Source organism: Grampus griseus (assembly GCF_964374135.1).
Source record: "Grampus griseus genome assembly, chromosome: 2".
Lineage (NCBI taxonomy): Eukaryota > Metazoa > Chordata > Mammalia > Artiodactyla > Delphinidae > Grampus > Grampus griseus.
The window spans coordinates 98,890,269-98,912,069 of NC_139018.1; the positions used below are offsets into that span (position 1 = coordinate 98,890,269).

A 21,801-nucleotide genomic window follows, 5' to 3' on the forward strand; every position below is an offset into this window, starting at 1 on the left:
GAGGGTATCATCTTAATTGGTTGCCTGTGTTTGGAAATTTGTTTCGTATCTTGTCTCCTATCTTTGGGAGATAATAAGCATCCTTACTAATTTTTTTTTTTCAGAAGAGTTTATTGGTATAGAGTTGCTGGGCCTATAACACTTAAAATTTGGTAGATAATACTAAATGCCTTCCAAAAGGTTTTACCAATTAACACTCACCAAGAACAAATAAGATGCCTACTTCACGACGTCTTTGTCGAAGGTGATCTTTGCCAATCTGAGATTAAAAATTTTTTTATTATTATTTTAACTGGCATTTATTTGATTATGAGTGGAGTTAGGAATCTTTACAAATGTTTGACATCTATTTTTTTCTGTGAATTGCCTGTTTATGTCCTTCACACAGTTTTCTACTGTGTTGTTGATTTTTAACAGCATTTTACATATTAAGAAATTTAGAGCTTTGCTCTTTCAGAAATTGTTTCCCAATTTATCAATATTTTAAATTTTGCTTATAGCATTTCTCTGTGCAGAAATGTCTTATTTGTATGTATCCAAATTAATCTTTTCTTCTGTGGTTTTGGATTTGGTGTTTTGCTTGAAACTGCATTTCCCTCTTCAAAATTGTTTTTCAAATATTTTTCTCTATTATTTTTATAGTATCATTTTCCACATTTGAATTTTCAACTAATCTGGAATTTGCTTAAGTATAAATAATAACATAGGATTCCGGTGCATTTTTTCCCCCCAGTACCACAGGTTGAATAAGGGCATTGCTTCCTCCACTAATTCAAAATATCACTTCTCCATGGGTCTATCTACTTTGTTCAACTGATTTATCTATTTATGTGACAGTTCCAAAATGTTTAAATTATTGTAATTTTTTAAATAACTGGGTTTACCAGCAGTCCTCCTCTTCCTTCCTTGGCCTTCTTATTCCTTGTTTCTCTAGCTATTCCTTAAAGTTTTTTCTTTAACTTTAGAATCAGTTTGTCTAGTTATAATCTGTGAATACATGTGTTTTCTTTTTATCTGATACTTGCATTTATTTTTCTTTGCTAATCACTTGACATGCAATTCCAGAACAATGTTAATAACAAAGGCACACATCAGAAATTTCAGTAATAAACATTTTCCCAACACTTCACTGGCAACCAAGATACTGAAAATTATTTTACTTTTGTTTGATCTTCTCCCTCTCTCATCCCCCTCAATAATTATAGAAGAGCCTCATCAGTCTTCCCAAGCTCTTTACACAGTTCCTTCCCAACTCTCTCAGTTTTATCCCTTTACTTCAAGAAGAAATTTCCTGCCTTTCTCACCAACATGATAACCCAGCTTCACTTCTTACCTTCAGTGTCAGGGGCCCTATCCCTTATCTGTGTTCTTAATCCCACACCTTAAGGCTTCATTTGAGACTCTGTTCCCTTCAGCCTATGAGCATACTCAGTGCTTCGCTCTAGGTTGAATAGGTGAGTAGCCAGTCTTAGAAAATGTTTTTCTTTCCAATTATTATAATGGAATACAGAGGAAGGGGTTAACAACAACAACAAACATGTATTTCACGTCCAACAGACTGAACTGAAATCTTGGAAATACTATTTCTTTTTGTTTAGCTTGCTTGAGACTTAATGATTCCTGAATCTGAAGGTGTATGTCACCATTACTGAAAAATTCTCAGCTATTTTCTTTTCATATGTTTCCTCTTCCTCTATGTCCTCCCGTTTCTCCTTCTAGAATTCCTATTAGACATAAGTTGGAGCCTTAATCTTTCCCCTATCTCTCTTAACCTCCCTCATACCTTATCCCTGTCTGCTGAATTCTGTATAATTTCCTCCAGTCTACCTTCTAGTTCACCAATTTTCTCTTCACCTGTCAAACTTGCCATTTAACTTCTGACCATTCCATTTTGAACATCAATAGCTACATTTTTCCATATATGGAAGTCTTTTTCTAAAATTCAAACCAGTCTTGTATCTTTAATAAAGTCTCCTTTTCCCAGATGTTTCCATTCCTTTTATGTTTGTAAGCATTTTAAACATCTTTACTTTATGGTCTCCATCTGATAACTATATTATCTGCTGGATTTTGGTTCACTGGCCCTTGCTCATGTTTGGGGCTGAAGGGGGTGAGGAAGGAATGGGTTTTCATTTTAAATAGTGAGCTCACTCTTAGCAGGGTGTTTTCTGTAAAAATCCTGTAAGTTCCGGGTGAAAATATTTTCTCTGAAGAGATTTTACTTTGCTTCTCCCAAGAAATCCAGAGGTATTACCAACCACAAATCACTTTATGTTAGTTTATGTTCATTTTTTGGCTTAGACATTCCCAGAAAAGGGGGCTAATGTAAACTTGAACCTCAAACCTGTGTAAAAGCATACTTATGGTTATAAATGCTCAGGGAAGATTAAGACATAGACCAGGCCCTGGCTTTGTGTGTGTTTGGAGGTAGGGGCCCTCCACCCCAGTATCCTACCTCCAACAGATCCAAAGCTTTCTCCCATGATGGCATGTAGCCATTAAAACCAAGCACCTAGATTACTGATGCTGGAAAAAAACAAACCAAAAGCAAACCACACTCAGTATCAGTTTGTTGTAAGTTCCCTCTGTTGCTGCCATTGTTGTTGCTGCTGTTGCTGCTGTTGTCTGTTTTGTGGAAAAAGAGGGATGGTCTCAGGGTATTTCCCTTACTTTCTTAAGAGATCAAGAGTTCATTAAAAAAAATGTTCATTATATTTTATCCAGCATCATCAAGTGTTTTATTTTGGGAGAGTTTTCCAGTTCTATACTCACCCATATTGCCAAAAATAGAAGACCTGGAAATACCATATAGAGTTTTCCAGCTTATAAAAAGCCAAGCAAAACATTCTTTAGTGTGCAAAAATAAACAAATGGGACCTAATCAAACTTACAGGCTTTTGCACAGCAAAGGGAACCATAAACAAAATGAAAAGACAATCTACATAATGGGAGAAAATATTTGTAAATGATGTGACCAACAAGGGATTCATTTCTAAAATATACAGAGCTCCTACAACTCAATATCAAAAAACCCAAACAACCCAATTCAAAAATGGGCAGAAGATCAGAAGAGACATTTATCTAAAGAAGACATATAGACAGCCAACAGGCACATAAAAAGATGCTCAACATCACTAATTATTAGAGAAGTGAAAATCAGAACTACAATGAGTTATCACCTCACACCAGTCAGAATGGCCATCATCAAAAAGTCTACAAATAACAAATGCTGGAGAGGGTGTGGAGAAAAAAAGAACCCTCCTACACTGTTGGTGGGAATGTAAATTAGTGCAGCCACTATGGAGAACAGTATGGAGGTTCCTTAAAAACTAAAAATAGAGCTACCATATGACCCAGCAATCCCACTCCTGGGCATATATCCAGAAAAGACAAAAACTCTAATTCGAACAGATACTTGCACTCCACTGTTCATTGCAGCACTATTTACAGTAGCCAAGACATGGAAGCAACCTAAGTCTCCACTGACAGATAAATGGATAAAGAAGATGTGGTAATATATATACGATAGAATATTACTCAGCCATAAAAAAGAAAGAAATAATGCCATTTGCAGCAACATGGATGGACCTAGAGATTATCATACTAAGGGAAGTAAGCCAGGCAGACAAATACTATATGACTTAAATATGGAATCTAAACAATAACACAAGTGAACTTATTTGTAAAACAGAAACAGACTCACAGACATAGAAAACAAACTTATGGTTACCAAAGGGGAAAGGAGGGAGGAGGAATAAATTAGGAGTATGTGATTAACAGATACACACTACTATATATAAAATAAACAATGAGGACCTACTATATAGCACGGGGAACTATATTCAATATCTTGTAATAACCTCTAATGGAAGAGAATCTGAAAAAGAATATACGTATGTATATTATACATATACATATATAATGTATGCATAATGTTAGCAAAGAATTACTTTGCTAACACATATTGTAAATCAACAACAGTTCAATTAAAAAAAAAAAAAAACTCCTTATTGGGAATTCCCTGGCGGTACAGTGGTTAGGACTCTGTGTTTCCACTGTGGGGGGCACGCGTTCCCTGGTCAGGGAACTGAGATCCTGCATGCAACGTGGAGCAGCCAAAAAGTCCTCATTGAACATTTCTTCAATAGATTATTAGCTATCTTGACATCAACTTCAAAACACCAGAATATACTTCTCAGATTTCCTAATTTCTCATAATAAACCAATATGGATTTATTATATGAGAGCATTTCTAAACATTTTTGAAGTGGTTACTTTCAAATTCTATTCCTGTCTTTGAACATTAATAGTGACTCCTGTTTTTTTTGTTTTTTTTTTTTGCGGTACGCGGGCCTCTCACTGCTGTGGCCTCTCCCGTTGCGGAGCACAGGCTCCGGCCGCTCCGCAGCATGTGGGATCCTCCCAGACCGCGGCACGAACCCGTGTCCCCTGCATCGGCAGGCGGACCCTCAACCACTGCGCCACCAGGAAAGCCCGTGACTCCTGTTTTGAAAACTCTTTCACTTGACCCTGCTGCATCTTAAGTCCTTTATTCAGTCCACCAATAACCATTTGAGTACCTACTGTATACCAGGCCTTTTCCAGGTAGTGGCAACACAATTTTGAAGAAAACTTCCCAAGTCCCTGTCCTCATGGAGCTTATATCTTAGTGGATGGAGACAAACATACAAATATATTGAGTGGTAATAAGTGACATGTACAAAAACAGAGCAGGATAACAAGGCAGCAGGTGACAATCTGGTTGGGGCCATGAGGGGGAGTGACTGATACTTTATTTTATTTTTTTGTGGTACGCGGGCCTCTCGCTGTTGCGGCCTCTCCCGTTGCGGAGCATAGGCTCCAGACGTGCAGGCTCAGCGGCCATGGCTCACGGGCCTAGCCGCTCCGCGGCACGTGGGATCTTCCCGGACCAGGGCACGAACCCGTGTCCCCTGCATCGGCAGGCGGACTCTCAACCACTGCTCCACCAGGGAAGCCCGACTGCTATTTTATATAAGGTGATCAGTAAAGTCCTTTTGGACAACGTGACATTTGAACTGTCTTAACGGATGGGAGAGGGAGCCATGCAGATATATGGAAGACTAGCGTTCCAGGTAGAGGGAACAGCAAATATTCCTGAGGCAGGAACATACTTGGCCGCTCCAGGGAGGCCCGTATGCCTGTGGAGGAGTAAGTGGGGTGAACAGTGGTGGTAGGAAATAAGGTAAGAGTGTCCATTTCCCCACATATTCCCTCCTCATCCAGTCAAGTACCACACCACTCCCAATGCCTCTTGCACCCATCTCTCAGTCCCAGTCTTAGTTCACGCCCTTACCATCCTTGCTTTGTTCACCTGAGGACAGCTAGTACAACATTTCCTGCACTGCAGATGCTCCATAAATGTTCGAGGATAACAAATTTGAATTATCTGCTCCAGAATATGTTGTCTTGGCTGGTCACTCATCACGCACCTAATGGAATTTGTGTCTCTGAATGTGGTTTCCTTTAGCATTATGACTTCTGGTTGAAACTTTATTGTGATGGGAAATGAAGTTGTGTTCACATCCAAACTTGACAGATTAAACCACTTTTTTATTATAAGCTTAATTGGCACACAGTTCACTGAAGATACACTTCACTTTTACAGAAGCCTGTCAATAGGAAAATACACTGACGCACACAAAAATTTATATTGGTACTTCAATATAAATTTAAACAAATGCTTTCCAAAGAGAATACAGGTTATTTACATCAATAATTAAAGATGGCTCTTGCATGTGCCAATATCATGTATATGTTTAACTGTGTATTACGTTTAAGGCCGATGGAATCTGTAGCTAACTTCTCAGTTGGTTCCTAAATAGGTTGGAACATACTGATATTGTCTTCCTTTTAACTATACAAATGAATCATATAAAGTGTTCCCTGATATGTAGCTATAAAATTATCGTTTACTCCACTTAAGTCTTATGGCAACTTTAGAAGGCACTGCCTGTGAGGATGACCCCGCCCTTGAAATGTCTGGATCTTTTTCTCACCAGGATACACAATTCAAATGCATAGGACTCAATGAATCCTTAGTATTTAAAAAGGTCCTCATTTCACGGATAGAAATATATAAGATCTTAGTAAACACAGCTAAGTTTCTTAAGGGGATGGTGGGAGGGCAATGGCAAAAAAAAAAACCAGGACAGATGCTCAACAAAAAGCCGTTTGAAAATCATCATAAAGGTAATTACTTTCCATCATAGCTGTATTTTTCTAATTACTGTTATGCCAAACATTTGCCACCACAAAATACAGTCATTTTTATTCTTTATTTAAATTATAATGAGTGGTGGGTGTTTCTTCCTAAATAGCCATTGAGCTCTTTGGAAATTTTAATCTACTTTACTTAAACTACTTTAATAAATAAGAATTTTCCCCTTTGATTTTTGTAAGCAACTGCCATGAAGCATATTTTGAAACCGCCTTTAATTTGCTAAAAAGACACTTTGGCAATGTGGAAGAGTACATGACCTTGGAAAGACCCAACAAGTACAGTAAATGCCCATGATCTCAAGGAAAACTACAGCCTACAGAACACTCCATTTTTCTTATACTGAGCTAGAGTACAAATGTAACTGCTTAAACACAACCATCCATCTTCCACCAAATAGTAAACAGATATTTTATGTAATTATAAGAGAATTCCTTCAATTCCACCAATGTAAAAACAAAACAAGTTGCAAAGATCAACAATATAGAGACTGAGGGTGAAAACAAGATGAGTCGTTCACAAGCTAATTGAAACTGCAGCCTGAGGATGCCAGACCAACATTATAAATATGAAGAAAAAGAAGCTAAATGTTTACTTATCACAACTAACTTCGGCATAAGCACCAGCTATGTTCAGATGGGGTCAGCACATAGGCCACGTATAAATGCACACATCACAGTGAACGAAAGCCATAAAAATCTAGCTCCCTGGCCCGTCAATCAACCCTTCAGAGCAACGGGAATCTAGCAGGGAGCCAGAAGTCCCCCTTCAGCTGCTTATACAACATTAAGCCCCCCCAGGCCTCACCCCCAAGCCCTTTCCCACCAGCAACAGTCACAATGAGCATACAATTTCTTGATCCAGTTTATCCAAGGTCTGTAGATATGGGCAATAATTTGCCCTATTTCATTTTAAACAGAATGCTTACATAAATTAATACTCAAAGACATTGAAGCATCATTTGTGTATATTCTTATTTAACATTCAAATGGTTTAGATGGCATTTTAGAAGGTCCCTTGGGTGCAAGTAAGGGTCTTCAAATTTGGATTAAACACTGATATTACGTCTAAGATCTTGAATGTGAGACTCCAGGCCTATCTATGGTAAGGCAGGTGACAGTATCTTCAGTCATTCTACATAATAAATGCACTGTTCTGTGGCTACAAAATCCTGACTACTTAAATGATCTACTGCCATGGGCTAAGGTTTTATAAGGCACTTTGGGCTATGTGAAATATTTCTCCTAACTAACTCTCAGGCTGAATCTTAAAGAAATATTTACAAAGCTGCAGCAAAGTAATTTTAAAACTGGATGCTCTACTGATAGGTCTAACTGGGATGGTGAGAAGCAGTTTGTACACAATGCCCGTTAATTTCTCCCTGTGCCATGCGTGTATCACCGTAGAGAAGGTCACAGACATGGGCCACCTGAATTACTGTGTAGCTCGCTAGACTCTTCAACAGCCACATGACCCCTTTTCCTTTTCTTCATTCAACTGATCTGCAGAGGTGTGACCGTTGGATCGCACCACGCCTTCGGGAATCCAGGACTTGTCCACACACCGTTCCATTCGCTTCATTATCAGGTCCAGGAGCATCTCAATCGCTTGGTTTATGTTTGTCCCATTGGCAGCGCTAGTTTCAAAGTAGGGGATTCTGGAAGACAGTGACAACTCGGGTAACAACATGTGGAGGGAAAGGACAGTGACCTTTTTGCTCTTGATAATTCAACTTAAAAAATCGGAAGAATACAAATATACAAGGCAACAAAAGCATTTTGCCACACAGGCCACATTAAAAAGTGAAAAATAAAATAATTGACACTGAATTCTTAACAGACGTAAAACTTCTGGAAGTGTTTACTCCCATTTAACAGATGATTAAACTGCAGCTCAGAAAGATAAAGCAACGTGCCCAATTTCATTATGCTAGAAAGTAGCGAAGCCAGGATTTGAATCCACAGCGGTTTGCTTCTAGTGTAACCAACTTCAACTATAGGCTCCACTGGTTCCAAATATGCATACTTGCATGAGGATTTCCAAAACAGAAAACTCTGTTTCACTTGATACATACGGGGCGGGGGGGGGGGGAGCTGATATAAGAGAGACTTCAGAGGTCCCTGGCTGTATTTGTCAAAGGCTTTGCCACTTGTCAGCTCCAGGCTGTATTCCTGGACCACACACCGGAAGACATTCTGAATTCCACAGCACTTCAGAGTTCCTCAGGTATTATCGATCTTAAGCATGTTTGTTTTGTTATCCCAGGACCCGAGGTTAGGTGTAATTTTTTAGTAACTCACAAAGCATCATTTCAAAACTGTAAGGCTACTTTTCACATATTCTTAAGACGTCAGTCTTGTCATGGTGGTCACCTTTCATACTTAGAGTCAGTCTTTGCAAGGGGATTAATCAATCACCTGCCAAGTTCTTCCTCCTTCTTAATAAAGTCATGAAAATAGTGATAAAATTGTATTTTCTTCAAACTGTTGATTTCATTCCCACCACTTAGTAAGGAATCTGACCAAAAATGCTCTTAGATGTAAAATCTACAAAAGAAAGTTGTTTTAGCACCTCTGGGAGCCCTGCAATTGAATTCAGTAAAATACTTCTTACATTTATAGAGACTTTAACATCCAACTCTATTACAATACTTTTCCTGAAGAATGTCTTTGTTTTCCTGTCTTCTCATAGCATGTTAACACTACATCAATGACTCTGATTACAACTTTGGTTATTCTTTCATTTCCTGGCTAGGAGCAGCTTCCACAGGAGAGCGTTTCCAGATTTGTTTTAACCTTCTTACTACTTTTACAGATCTTTTCACAACTGTTCTGCTTCCTGTGTCACCAAGAAGCACATTAGGGGCACATGTGTAGGGATGGAAGGCTATTTGTCCATTATGATTTCCTCAAGATGTTGCCTTATTATCTGCTCGCTTCCTATGGGAGGTAGCAGGCCTTGCAACTGGACTCTACAATCCTCTCCTGTTTGAGTATAGCTCTTAAAAGCCGGTTGAGGAACCATCACTTCATTTGAGGATTTATCTACCTATCTGTGAGTTCTGAAGGACATGGTTGCTCCACTGATTCTACCATGACCATGTTCATAGCCCTTCATATGCTGGCTCTAAAATATCTTAATCAGAGAAGGGTCCACTGGGCAAATTACATCATGTCAGTAGTTTTTAAACCTCTTGCCTGGATATCTCTTTGGTTACTGTCAGTCTTTTTTCCCTACCTCTTCATCTGGTGCCTTAGCCACAAAATGAAGGTAATACATCTTTCCCATCCCCCTGGTCACATGCAGTATTTCTTTACCAAGTTTGAAGAAGACATTCTTTGTGGGGACTGAATAAATACTTATTTATCAAGTACCTATGTGATTGAGCTAAGTCCTGGGGACACTTTGTAATGCTGCCATTTTTACATGAGCTGCATTTTAGATTAAGAATTCTCAAAATTTAAATACTTAGGTTTTCTCCATCGTGCTCTTTCTCAATTATACCCATGAAGAATCATTTAATATCTGCAGAACATTTCTTATACTTAAGGAGAAGGCTTGATCATTCTATCACCATTCAGAAAGCTATTGTTTAATTGAAAAGCAACTGAAAAACTCATCTCTCCCTCAGAGAATAATGGGCTGAAATTGGAAATACACAAATAAAAAAGTAGTTGAGCAGTAAACTTTCTTGTAAATACTAGTCATAATAGTGTACATCTTACTTTTAAAATTTCCTCCAAGTCAATTAAGAATATCCTTCCAGCTATAGAGTCCTCAGCCTCAATGAATTCCTCAACAGGGTCTCCATTAAGCTATTTCTATTTTCCATAGTTTCTTCCATCTCAGCTCCTGGTAATTACCTCACAATAATTTTTAAGGCATAAATGAGAAAGAACAGTTGAAAATACTTTTTAAAAAATAATAAAACCTATGCATGGAAGTTACAGACAGTCTGGAGAATAGTTAAGAGCCATAACCTCTGGAGCCTGCCTGCCGGGATTCAAATCCTAGTACGACTCCTTACCGACTGTGTAGCCCTGGCAAGCTATTTACATCTGTGCCTCAGTTGCCTTATCCATAAAACCAGATAATATCAGTATCTTCCTATTAAGGATTAAATGAGTTAACATTTCAAGCACTTAGAAATGCGTAATTTTTGACAAATGTGTCATTGACAAACATTCCTTATTTCCAACGCAGTAATGGGTTAGGTTACAAAAGTTTGTTTTTAATTTTGTTGTTTAAATCTTAGGACACATAGAAACAATGTCACTGAATCATGGAAAATCATAGCTCCAAGAGACCTCAGCAAGATTATAAACATTAAATTTCCAGACTAGCCCATAAGCATTGATTTAATCCACAATGTAGCTGATATACAATCCTGCCCTAAATTCTGGTAAACTGAACCATGCTTCCCTACGTCAGAGATGGCTCACTCAGATCTGTCCTAGCCAAAATGTTTCATGCTTCAAAGCATTTGTCTCCCTCCAGTCCCTGTCAAACCATAAGAGGTTCCTTACTGCCCCCAAGTGATCATCACTAAATGCTGAGAGAAAATGGATCTTACTTTACTGATCAATACTGAAGTATAAATGACTGGTGCCTCTAGCAGAACTATGAGCTATTCTCTATTTACTAACTTCAGCAAATATTTAATTGGTATAATTTCAGGGTATAGGAGTGAAGGTGTACATTTTTAAGTCACTCATATTAAAATAGGTACAGTATTAATGAGATATAGTTTAGAGTTATAATTCAAATTCTAGTAACAAACTAAAAATATATTTACTGGCCATTTGTGAATCTTCAGGTGATGTGACCAGGAGTCAGGTTAACAGCCTTAAAATCTTTTGACTAATTATTCAGAGTCTTCTGAGCAATTGACGCAACACGGTTTTTGTTTCTATAGGAATAAATGAATGCTAGAGATCACTCCTCTCTACTCTCAGTTCTTTGAGCTGCCAGACGAAAAGCAAACTAGATGAGATGCACATCAAAGACCCTGAATTAAGACTTCTGTTCCAGCATAAAATGATGCCCCAGACACAGAAATGTGCCTTGTGCTCACATTTGAAAATTGGACTTGCTCAGCTTGTCCTAAGGGCATAGGAAGTCTAGTGGATGGAGTCAGTCATATTTTTATGTCCATATCTTCCTGATGCTCACTTTTAGAAGGCATTCGGGCTACTTTATCTGAACAGTTCTCCGCGTCTGTAAAGAGGTGTTAACAGTGCTTCATGGGGTCTTGATAAGGAGGCAATAAGATAATATACGTAAAGGGCTTAACACAAGCCTAGCATCCGCAAGTGCTCAATCAGTGTTCATCTAATGGGGTTCTCTTCTTCTCTAAAAATAATATTCTGCTTTTCCTAAAACTTTCTAGGCAAAAATTTAGTAATCTTAGCTTAAATTCAAGAGGATCAATTGTCCCCCTTTTAAGCATGGAGACAGGTGTGTTGTTTCTTCTCGCCACATGGTGCTGCTAGAGCAGCATGACTAGGGAGCAGTACCGCCAAACATTTGAAAAAATCATGTGCAGCTAATTGATATCAATCTGTAAACGAGCACTTAATGACCTTTTGGAACACATGCAGAATACAAATTTTGATGTGCTTTTAATAACTTGATAAATCACAAATTTCTAAATTAAAAAATAATGCGCAAAACGAAAATTAGGGTGGGCATTATCATTTACAGCTTTTCACCGAGACACCTATATCCAGCTCATGTCATAGGTTAGGACCCACATTTTTAGATGTTTTCTTTTCCATGACTTATTTCTACAACGCTAGAAGAGCTTAGATCCCAGGAATGAAAGCAAGTGTATTTGGTGATTCTGTCCAATGGTTCTAGATATTTGGCTCACGTGTGGGTCCAGAAATTATGAAGATATTTTTCACTAAGGTAAGAAGCAAGTCTCACTGCTCCTCATGGCCTGTTGGCTGGTAAATGAACAAGCATTTACAGGAAACAGTGAGGGTATAAACTGTTTCAGCCTGGGAGACTGTGCCCAAATGAAATTCAGGTCCTCTACTGAGTCTTTGGGGCTCTGGAAATCAGCCTTATCTGTTTAGTTGCAGCTTATGTGTGTGGTTTTAAAATGTGCCCAATGATACGGCATTAATTTATTTCTTGAATAAGGGTCGGATGTCCACAAATTTTCAAAGAATAAAAAACTATTAGAGATCAAGCTATTCATACATTTCATCTAGTTCAGACTAGATAAGACACTGACAGCAGTATGCTGAGCTAAGCCACTTGAAATCCCAGAAATGGTCTGTACTAATGTTGTAAATCAATGTTTTTAACACATCTTTCATTCAAGAAACTCTTGAGCACCCTTCTCATCACTAGCCAGCAGTCTCCAGTGGGGGAACAAAGTTGTCTTATATTTGCTGCCCCTAAGAATAGATCTTAAAAGCTCTCATCACAAGAAAAAAAAACTGTAACTACATGGGACTTTCCTGGTGGTCCTGTGGTTAAGACTCTGCACTTCCACTGCAGGGGGCACGGGTTCCACCCCTGGTCTGGGAACTAAGGTCCCACACGCTACCAGGTGTGGCCAGAAAAAAAAAAAAAAGGAAAATAAAATTGTAACTACATGTGGTGATGGATGTTAACTAAACTTACTGTGGTGATCATATCACAATATATACATAAATCAAATCATTAAGTTGTATACCTAAAACGAATACAATGTTATATATCAATTATATCTCATTTTTTAAAAATTTGCTGACTCTTTCTTTGCACAGCACATGTGAAATACATACTTTCAATTATCATACTTTCATCATATTCATAATGTTCTCTATTTCCCTCGACCCTGAATCAAAAACAAAAGGCTTATATTGACCACCAACTATCTTCTGTGAATAAAGAGGGTAGAAGGATGCTTAGATGCAACCATTTTCACTCACAATAAAGTCCTTTCCCACCCAGTTGTGGCTGGTGCTCCTTTGGTACCAATCTCAGTGTCCCTGCCCAGTCTGTATCAAAGCTGATATCATTAACTGTGCAAGAGAAAAAATCCTCCTGGATTTAGCATGGATTTTCCGATGTTAAGTCATTGAGCACATTTCCCTTCTCCAAGCATGGCACAAGTACACACCTGCTTCATATTCTGTGCATAATGATCTTGTCCAGCTCTGCTGTCAAGGAAAATATCTGCCAGCATGCACAGCTCATAGTAACTTGACATCTACACAGGTGGGTCTCAAAGTGTTATCCTCAATCACTAACAGCAGCAGCAGCACCTAGGAATCAGCTAGAAATGTAAAATGTGGGGCTTCATCCCAGACGTACTAAATGAGAAACTCAGTGGGACAGCGTTCAGGTGAAGCTGGAGCACACTAAAGTCTGAGATTCAACGGTATCATCTAAAAGACGAATGTTGTCAATGTTGCATTCTGCTTTCTCTTTTAATATATTTGTCACTGACTTTGTAGCTATTTTTAAAAGTATTTCAGCAACAGTGTGAACTATAATAGTTTTGACTGGCAGAAGTACAAATTTGAATAACCCTCTGTTTTGCTCTCTTCTCCGATTTCATTGACAATATTATTCAATATTACATACTAGAAAGCATTATTTTGTAGTTGTTCTAAAAAACTCGACTGCTTTACGGGGCACATCGCTTTGTTGTGTTAGGAAGTGACCTAAGAGCTTCACATTACAATTTAACCACGTTTTATAGCAAAAAAAAAAAAAAAAAAAAAAAAAAAGGTAACTAGGGGTGAAGGGATTCTTAGTCTACTAAAACTAATTTTTTGAATATTCATCATCATGCATCCAATTCACCCTTTCTATTTTGGGCTGCTGCATGAAGCCCTCATTCTCAGATTTACTTGTCCCAGCAGACACAGATTTATGTTCCATATTTGCACTGTAACATGTTTTTATTAGGTTTGCAAAGTTTTTCTGAGACATAGTCTTTCACTCTCCAAATGCATGTATATTTCAGAGAACCACCTGTGAACCAATGACCCATTTTTATGAACTGAGGAGAGAAGGCAATATGATAGTAACAAAAAATGCAAATTTATCAGACAACATACAAAAGATATGAAGATATGCCGTAAACTACTGTTTTCTGAGTGTTAGCACATAGATGGACTAACCAACATAGTCCTCTAGTGCATGTGCAACCAATGAAAATATTACGATTATTAAAAGTGAAAAAAAGATTTCTGTGAAAATAATCATTAAACTTATATGTTCAAATTTGTGAAGCGCATGTGAACCAAATTTCCCCTTTACACCTTCCTCTGCCAAACAGCCTACAGAACTCTATTTTATGCTTCCTAAATCCTGAGGGATGTCCGTTTCCACCCCTTTCCATTCTTCAATAATTTCAATTATCTTATCTGCTAATCTCTCCTCTCCTTATTTTAACTCAGCTCAGAAACTTTACATTGAGTCCCTCTTATGAAATACTCCCCAGATCTTCCAACCTGGGCACAGAGGGAAGACAATCCCTGTTATCCCCAGAGCCCCCATATAGTCAGAAAGCAATGCCAGGCTCTTTCATACCAGGCAGGAGATGGGATCCTAAGAACCTGCCCAGAGGAAACAAGCAAAGGGCTGAAGAAGGCCAGAGGGATACGAAATCAATCCAGACTCCCCCACAAAGCTTGACAATGTGCTTCTTTGATCCAGCTAACTCCCCTAGCTGCCCTATTTTTTTTTTTTTTTTGGTCTTTGCAAACACACTTCTCAAAAGCATGGTCCACAGTTTCCGTTGCTTCATCACTTACTTCCTCCTCACCCCCTTGCAACACAGCGCCCAGCTTCAACACTACAGAATCCTCCATGATATTTGATCCCTCCCTCTTTCCTTCCACTACTTTACACAAAGTGCCTCTCATGAGAGGAGGGGACATATCAGGTGATCAGAATCGCCTGCAGGGCTCTGTCAGCCTCCATTTCAGAATCACCTCCGTCAGAGGTTCTCAACCTCTGCTCACAAAAATCACATGGAGAGCTTTTAAAAGGTACCAGTGCCCGGCCCCCACTCCCTACCTGTGGTGGCTTTGCAATCTGTCAGCTTGGCTGGATTGCACAACACTTCCCAGAATTCCCTTCCCAGTCAGGGTGGACCACAGAGAGATGCAGCGGGGGGGATGCAGAGGGCGGAAGTGAAGGAGCAGCCATTCTGCTCATACATCGACGCTTCTCCACTAGCTAATCTCGTTGGCACAGACCAGTGACCAGACCTGCCCCCTTTCCACCTTCCCCTAGATCCTCCTTCAGCTTCTCCAACTCCTGGGCCAGGTGTGTGTGTTTAGCTCTGTGGCAAAGGGTCTTGGCTTCTGTAGGACACCCACACCATCCAGGTCAGAAGCCATAAGAACTGATACAAGTTTCAGTCCATGATTACGGGTCCCAGCTGGTTCTGGCTCTCTGCCACTTCAAATCCATCTTTCCCTCTGACTGCCTGCCCTGTGGGCTCCAGAGTCAGACACAAAGCAACACTTTACAAAGGCTGCCCGACAGCTCTCCACTTCACCCCACTCGTCATCCCCAGACTGACCTGGGAAAGTACTCATAACAGCCCTCCACGTTTGAAGGCTTTCGGCAACTTCCTGTGTCCCGGGAGATCAAGTCCACTCTTCTTACCTGGTGTTCAAAGCTCTCCAAACTCTGGCTCCTTCCCACCGGGCCTTCCACTCCCCCCCACCCCCGGTTTGAACCCCATTGTTGAGTGTTTTCCGAACTCAATCAGCCCAAGGAAGAACAAAGCAGGGGTCACACAAAGAAAAGGGAAAGGGCCTCCTCGGGCCTGCCTAACAGAGGCTGCCAGCGTGGTAACGCCCCTACACACAGCCTACTGACACCCCACACCATATCTCTCTCTCCCTCCCTCTCTCTCTCTCTCTCTCTCTCTCCCCTTCCTTCTCTACCCTACTTGCTGCCTCCCACTTATATTAAGGGTAATTAATACATACACATTTGCATTCTCATTATATTAGAGGCAGAAAGAAAGTAAAGCACGAATTGTTTTGTAGACGTGCCCCAGACACCTTAATTAGCAGCGGCTGACCCCTTCTCTCATGTCCAGTTAATGCTGCTGCTACTACGAACCTATTCCCTGAGCTAAAGGAGGAAGACAGTATTTAGTTGATTCTCCAGCACAAAAACACAGCTTAAACCAAAGGGGATCTTCACAGTCCTCTCCCAGCACAGGTATTCCAAAGCCAATAAGGCCTTCTTGTCTGCGGGAGCTCTCTACAGCAGCATAGGAACTGGCTTTGAAATTTCCTCGCTGAATATAGAGAATTTCCTTACCCTGGGTGTCTCTTACCTGCATCTTGGAAAGGAGGCCTTACATAGTTAGGGCATTTGACCTCAAAGCTGTCTTTCTTCAAACACCAAGAGACTGAGAAAAACGGTACTGAAGCACTGAATGAGGGCCCTCGCCCACTGCTGTTGCTATGGTTCCCATATCATATAATATTAATATGCAAAGTAGGTATTTGACACCTCCCCCCAAGGGCTACATCTGAGTGTTTCAATTTTTTGCTTTTGCCCTTTTTGTTATCCATTCATATGCAAATGTTTGCATTGGAAACTTGCCCTGTAGATTCCTCCACAAAAATACTCACCCATACTTCTCTGCAAGTCCTCTGGCTTCTTCCTCTTTTACTACTCTTTGGTCTTCCAGATCACTCTTATTTCCACATAACACTATATCTGGGTTTTCACAATATGCATGCATTTGTAGCTGGCCTATTAATATAAGAAAATTTATTATAGGTAAGTAATGTAAGTCTATGATCAGTGGAGAATACATGCAAAAGTGCTTTGAAACTGTAAATGGATACACAGATATAAGGAACTGGTATAATTCTTTCAAAGCACCAAGACCCTAAGCTATAAAACTAAATGGATGGGGCAGAGATGTAAAACTAATCCTACCCTTATGCACATACCCCAGCTTATTTATATCGGAGAGGAATGGGAGAATTTGTTCTCTCTCCAAAAGTTATGTACACACACACACACACACACACACACACACACACACATGCATACACATACAACATAGCTGTCTTTCTTATGAAGGCCATTTGAAAAAAAAAACTTGGAGGATTTACTAGTGCTTATGGCTAATCTTAAAGCTCTGTTTGTCATATATTTTCTCTCCATAGCAATGACATTTTAAAACAAATTGTCTTTCTATAAACTAACCTATTTCCATCTGAAATGTTATTCACATTTTCCTATTATCCTAAGGCAGAATCAATTTATCTAAAACAAACAAAATATAGGATCAAATGAAGACAGAAAACCCAGAATAAGTAGTAAATGATTCTGTCACCAGAACCAAGAAGCAGGAGACTACAATTCTTACTCCATAGCTGCTATTTCTTTTCACCTGAAAACCTGTAAATAGGCAATAATTTTTAATAGCAGTTAAATCAAGGGAAATTCAACTAAGCTAAAGAGCTTAATCTCCCAAAGAAGGAAAATAAAGCCTTATTTCTTCCTCATCACACTCCACAATGAAATGAAAGCAACCCAAACTTGCACAATAAGACATCCTCAAAAATGTGTGGCTTAATTTATTTTTTATCATGGTTAACCAGAAAAGTGTTGACATTTTAGTTCCTCATTATAAAGTCATGTTCGCTATATCTTATCAGGAGAAAGTCAAATCGGCAAGTATTTACTGAGCAATAAGGGAGGCCTGATACTTGGTGTAGAATTCAGGGCACTGACCTTTGCCCTCAAGGGACAGTTAGGGGAAACAAGACCCATACAGGCAAGACCAAACTGTGTACCATTTCCAACAACAGCCGAGACCTTTCTTTCCTCCAGGCTGTTACACATGCTGTCCCCACACCCTTGAATACCCAAATACAACCTTCCTTCAAGGAATCCCAACCCTTCCTTTAAGACTTGCCTCTCAGTTACCTCGACTGTGAAACCTTTCTCGTCTCCAGAGAGACTCTGTGCTCTGTTAACACCATGTCTATTCAGTGTCATGGTTATGAGCATGAACTCAGGACTCAGGGTGTCTAAGGTTGAATCCTGGCTCTGCCATTTACTAGCTGTGTGGCCTTGAGGAAGTTATGTGGCCACTCTGTGCCTCAGTTTCCCCATCTGTAAATGGTGATAATGACGGTACTTACTTCATAGGGTTTAGGTGAGGATTAAATGAGTTAATTCAGCAACTCTTCAGGTAAGGTCCATGGACCAGCAGCCTAACCATCACCTGGGAACTTGTTAGAAATGCAAATTCTCAGGTACCACCCCAGATCTACTGAATCAGGAAGGCTGTGTTTCAGGCCTGGAATCTGTGTTTTAACAAGCCCTCTGGGGGGATCTAGATGCATGCTTGCACTTGACAATCATTAAGTTAATATAATAAAGAATTTAGAGCTGCTGTGTATTACCAGTAGTAATGTTTAATAGTATTTACTTTGAGGAGTCTGGGAAGTACGATAACTGATAATTTTTCTTTTTTCCCAACTTTTCTACAAAATCTGTGAATTACTTACCGTGGGTTCGATCCCTGGTCCAGTAAGATCCCACATGCTGTGGAGCAACTAAGCCTGTGTGCCACAACTACTGAGCCTGCACTCTACAGCCCATGAGCCACAACTACTGAGCCCATGTGCCACAACTACTGAGCCCAGGCACTGTAACTACTGAAGCCCATGTACTGAGGCCCACGTGCTGCAACTACTGAAGCCTGTGTGCCTAGAGCCTGTGCTCCACAACAAGAGAAGCCACCGCAATGAGAAGCCCACGCACTGCAACGAAGAGTAGCCCCCACTCACTGCAACTAGAGAAAGCCCGTGCGCAGTAATGAGGACCCAACACAGCCACAAAAGAAAAAAAGGTAAATTACGGACGTCCCTGGTGGTCCAGCGGCTAAAGACTCTGTGCTCCCAATGCAATGGGCCCGGGTTCGATCCCTGGTCAGGGAAAATAGATCCCACATGCCGCAACTAAGAGTTCACGTGCTGCAACTAAGGATCCCACATGCCTCAACTAAGACCCGGCACAGCCAAATAAAAAATATTTTTTAAGTAAATTGATTAATCCTTTTAAAAAAATCTCACCAAGGAAAAAAGCACATACATAAATAACTACAACTAGAGGTGGTATGTGATACGGACCCTGTAAGTAGTACAAAAGGTAATAGGAGTTAAGAGGAGAGAAAGAATTTAATCCAACAAAGTTATCACAGAAAATTTCATGGAGGCCATATTTTGCTATATTTTAAAGAAAAAGTAAAACTCAACTTTTTAAGGAAATGGGAGTGGGTGTGAGGAGGGCTTTTCAGACAGAGGGAATAACGGAATAAAAATATAAAGGCAAAAACACGTTAAAAATATACCTGCTGGGCTCTTGTCCCATTTATGTGAGGCTACAGAAGAAAAGTTTAGAAATATAGGCTGCTTTAGAGTTTCCCTACAAAACACGCTGCCTGTGGGCATGACTGGCTCCTCCTACAAGCTCCAGAAAGACAGGTGAGTGATAAAAACTATCTGATTGCTCTCAGATTTCAAATTCAGGCCCAGAGGACACAGCTCTCTATTCAGTCTCCTAAACTCAGCAGGGATCACCTTGGGACTCTTACCCCTTGCCCAAGATGGCATGGACAGATCTTGGGTCAAGGGAGAAGGGACTGCAATGCAGCTCTAGAGAAGCAAAGGGAGGGGGCAGACTTGCTTCCTCCCCCTGGGCCTTCAGTGCCCAGGACTCAGCTACCTGCTCAATGCAACACTGCCTCTGTTCTTCTATCACCATTAGTGTGTATATATATATATATATTTTTTTAATTTGACCAAAAAAAAGAAGAAATGAATGATCCCTCTAATAGTCAAAATACTAACAGGAAGAGGAAAAATAAAATGTATAGATAATTAACAAATTTTTATTCCTAATTAAGATTTGCTATTACCACCTCTGACACTGAACCTTATACCATTTTTTTAAAAACGGGGCTGGAGGGAGGAGAATACTTTCCATTGAAGATGCGAAATCTCCAATATGCATATTTTCTTTACCTAACTGGGCAAAAAGAATTCTTTTACACTATAAGGAAAACATAAAATAATACATACATACACATAATTTCACGTGATTTTGTTCTTCATCTAACTAGCCATAAAGCCCAAATGGACAAGATTTATCTTGTCCAGGGTTTCAGTTTCTGCCAGTGAAAAATAGGTGGGTTGATGCTCTTTCGATGCTAAGATTCTATGAGCCCATCTCTAACAACAATCCTTTTAAAGTGCTTGACTTAAGAAAGCCCCAGAATTTGTTCCGATGATGCAGAGGCGAGAATGATGAGCAAGGAATGAGGATAAGAGATTAGAAATAGCCACCACCCTTCAATTGTAAGGGTGTGTGACTCAGGCAGGCATTTAACGAAGTGAAGCCCAGTAAACATGACTAAATTGGGGAACCTATATTTAAAGTATTAAATAGCTCTTCAACTCTTAGTGATCAACTTAGTTGAGAAAGAACATAAAGGGCCACTGAATCAAGGGGGAAAAAAGGCCACTGAATCAAAAGCCATAAGCTCCATGTCATTGGACAAGTCTGTTACTCTGTGAGGCTCAGCATCTTCATCCTAAAATTAGGACACACCACCTCCCTGCATCTGCTCACAGGCGGCACGTGGGGATCAGACACAAACTATGTGAAAATGCTTTGAAAACCACAAGGCACTAATAAATTACTTATTTAAAAACTCTTTTTTTTATTTTTAAAAATTATTTATTTTTGGCTGTGCTTGGTCTTCGTTGCTGCGCGCGGGCTTTCTCTAGTTGCGGCGAGCGGGGGCTACTCTTCGTTGTGGTGCACAGGCTTCTCATTGCGGTGGCTTCTTTTGTTGTGGAACATGGGCTCTAGGCTCACGGGCTTCAGTAGTGTGGCATGTGGGCTCAGTAGTTGCGGTGCAAGGGCTTAGGTGCTCCGCGGCATGTGGGATCTTCCTGGACCAGGGCGTGAACCTGTGTCACCTGCATTGGCAGGCGGATTCTTAACCACTGCACCACCAGGGAGGTCCCTCATTTTTTAAAATAAGGTTTTCTACTATAAAAACCACAGCCCATTACCCTTTCATAATACAGAAACTCCAAATTCTTAAGTAGTGGGTGTTTCGAAATAAGTGTTTTCACTTTAAAGATGTGGATGTTAAGAATTTAACATCACAGCCCTCTCAATAGATTCTCTAAGGTAACACTAATACAACCAACAGAGGAAAATGTACATTTGCAAGGCAAGAAAATGATACATTTGGTCAAGTAGCAGTATTTTAAATGGCTACTATAACCAATCATGTAAGAGATTAGGCTGTCTCCAAAGAGCCAAAATGCAGGTTCATATATATATTGCTGGGGACCACTCTGGCCAATGCAGTTCTAGAGGTTTCTATGACGGGATCTTCCTGGTAAATGCTCTGGCCCTAAAAGTAGAAAGGGGTCTCTAAATACAGAAGAGACATGGAGCCAGGGGTAGGGTCCATTAAGCTTTCAAAAGGGTCAATGTAATATATGTTTTAAACCCTGGGATGG

The 21,801-nt window shown here is 39.9% G+C and overlaps 1 protein-coding gene across 2 annotated transcripts in view; it reads right to left on the minus strand.

Annotated features, from left to right (window-relative positions):
• Positions 1-5,571: 5,571 nt before the first annotated feature.
• Positions 5,572-21,801, minus strand: part of RAB27A (RAB27A, member RAS oncogene family) — a 73,697-nt gene continuing 57,467 nt past the window's right edge. For both annotated transcript variants that reach the window (XM_082648098.1, XM_082648097.1), the window contains exons 5-6: positions 16,870-16,993; positions 5,572-7,916 (exon numbers count right to left, since the gene is read on the minus strand). In XM_082648098.1, coding sequence (XP_082504224.1) covers positions 7,718-7,916; positions 16,870-16,993 — 323 coding nt within the window. In that variant the 3' untranslated portion in view covers positions 5,572-7,717. The remainder of the gene's footprint in view (positions 7,917-16,869; positions 16,994-21,801) is intronic.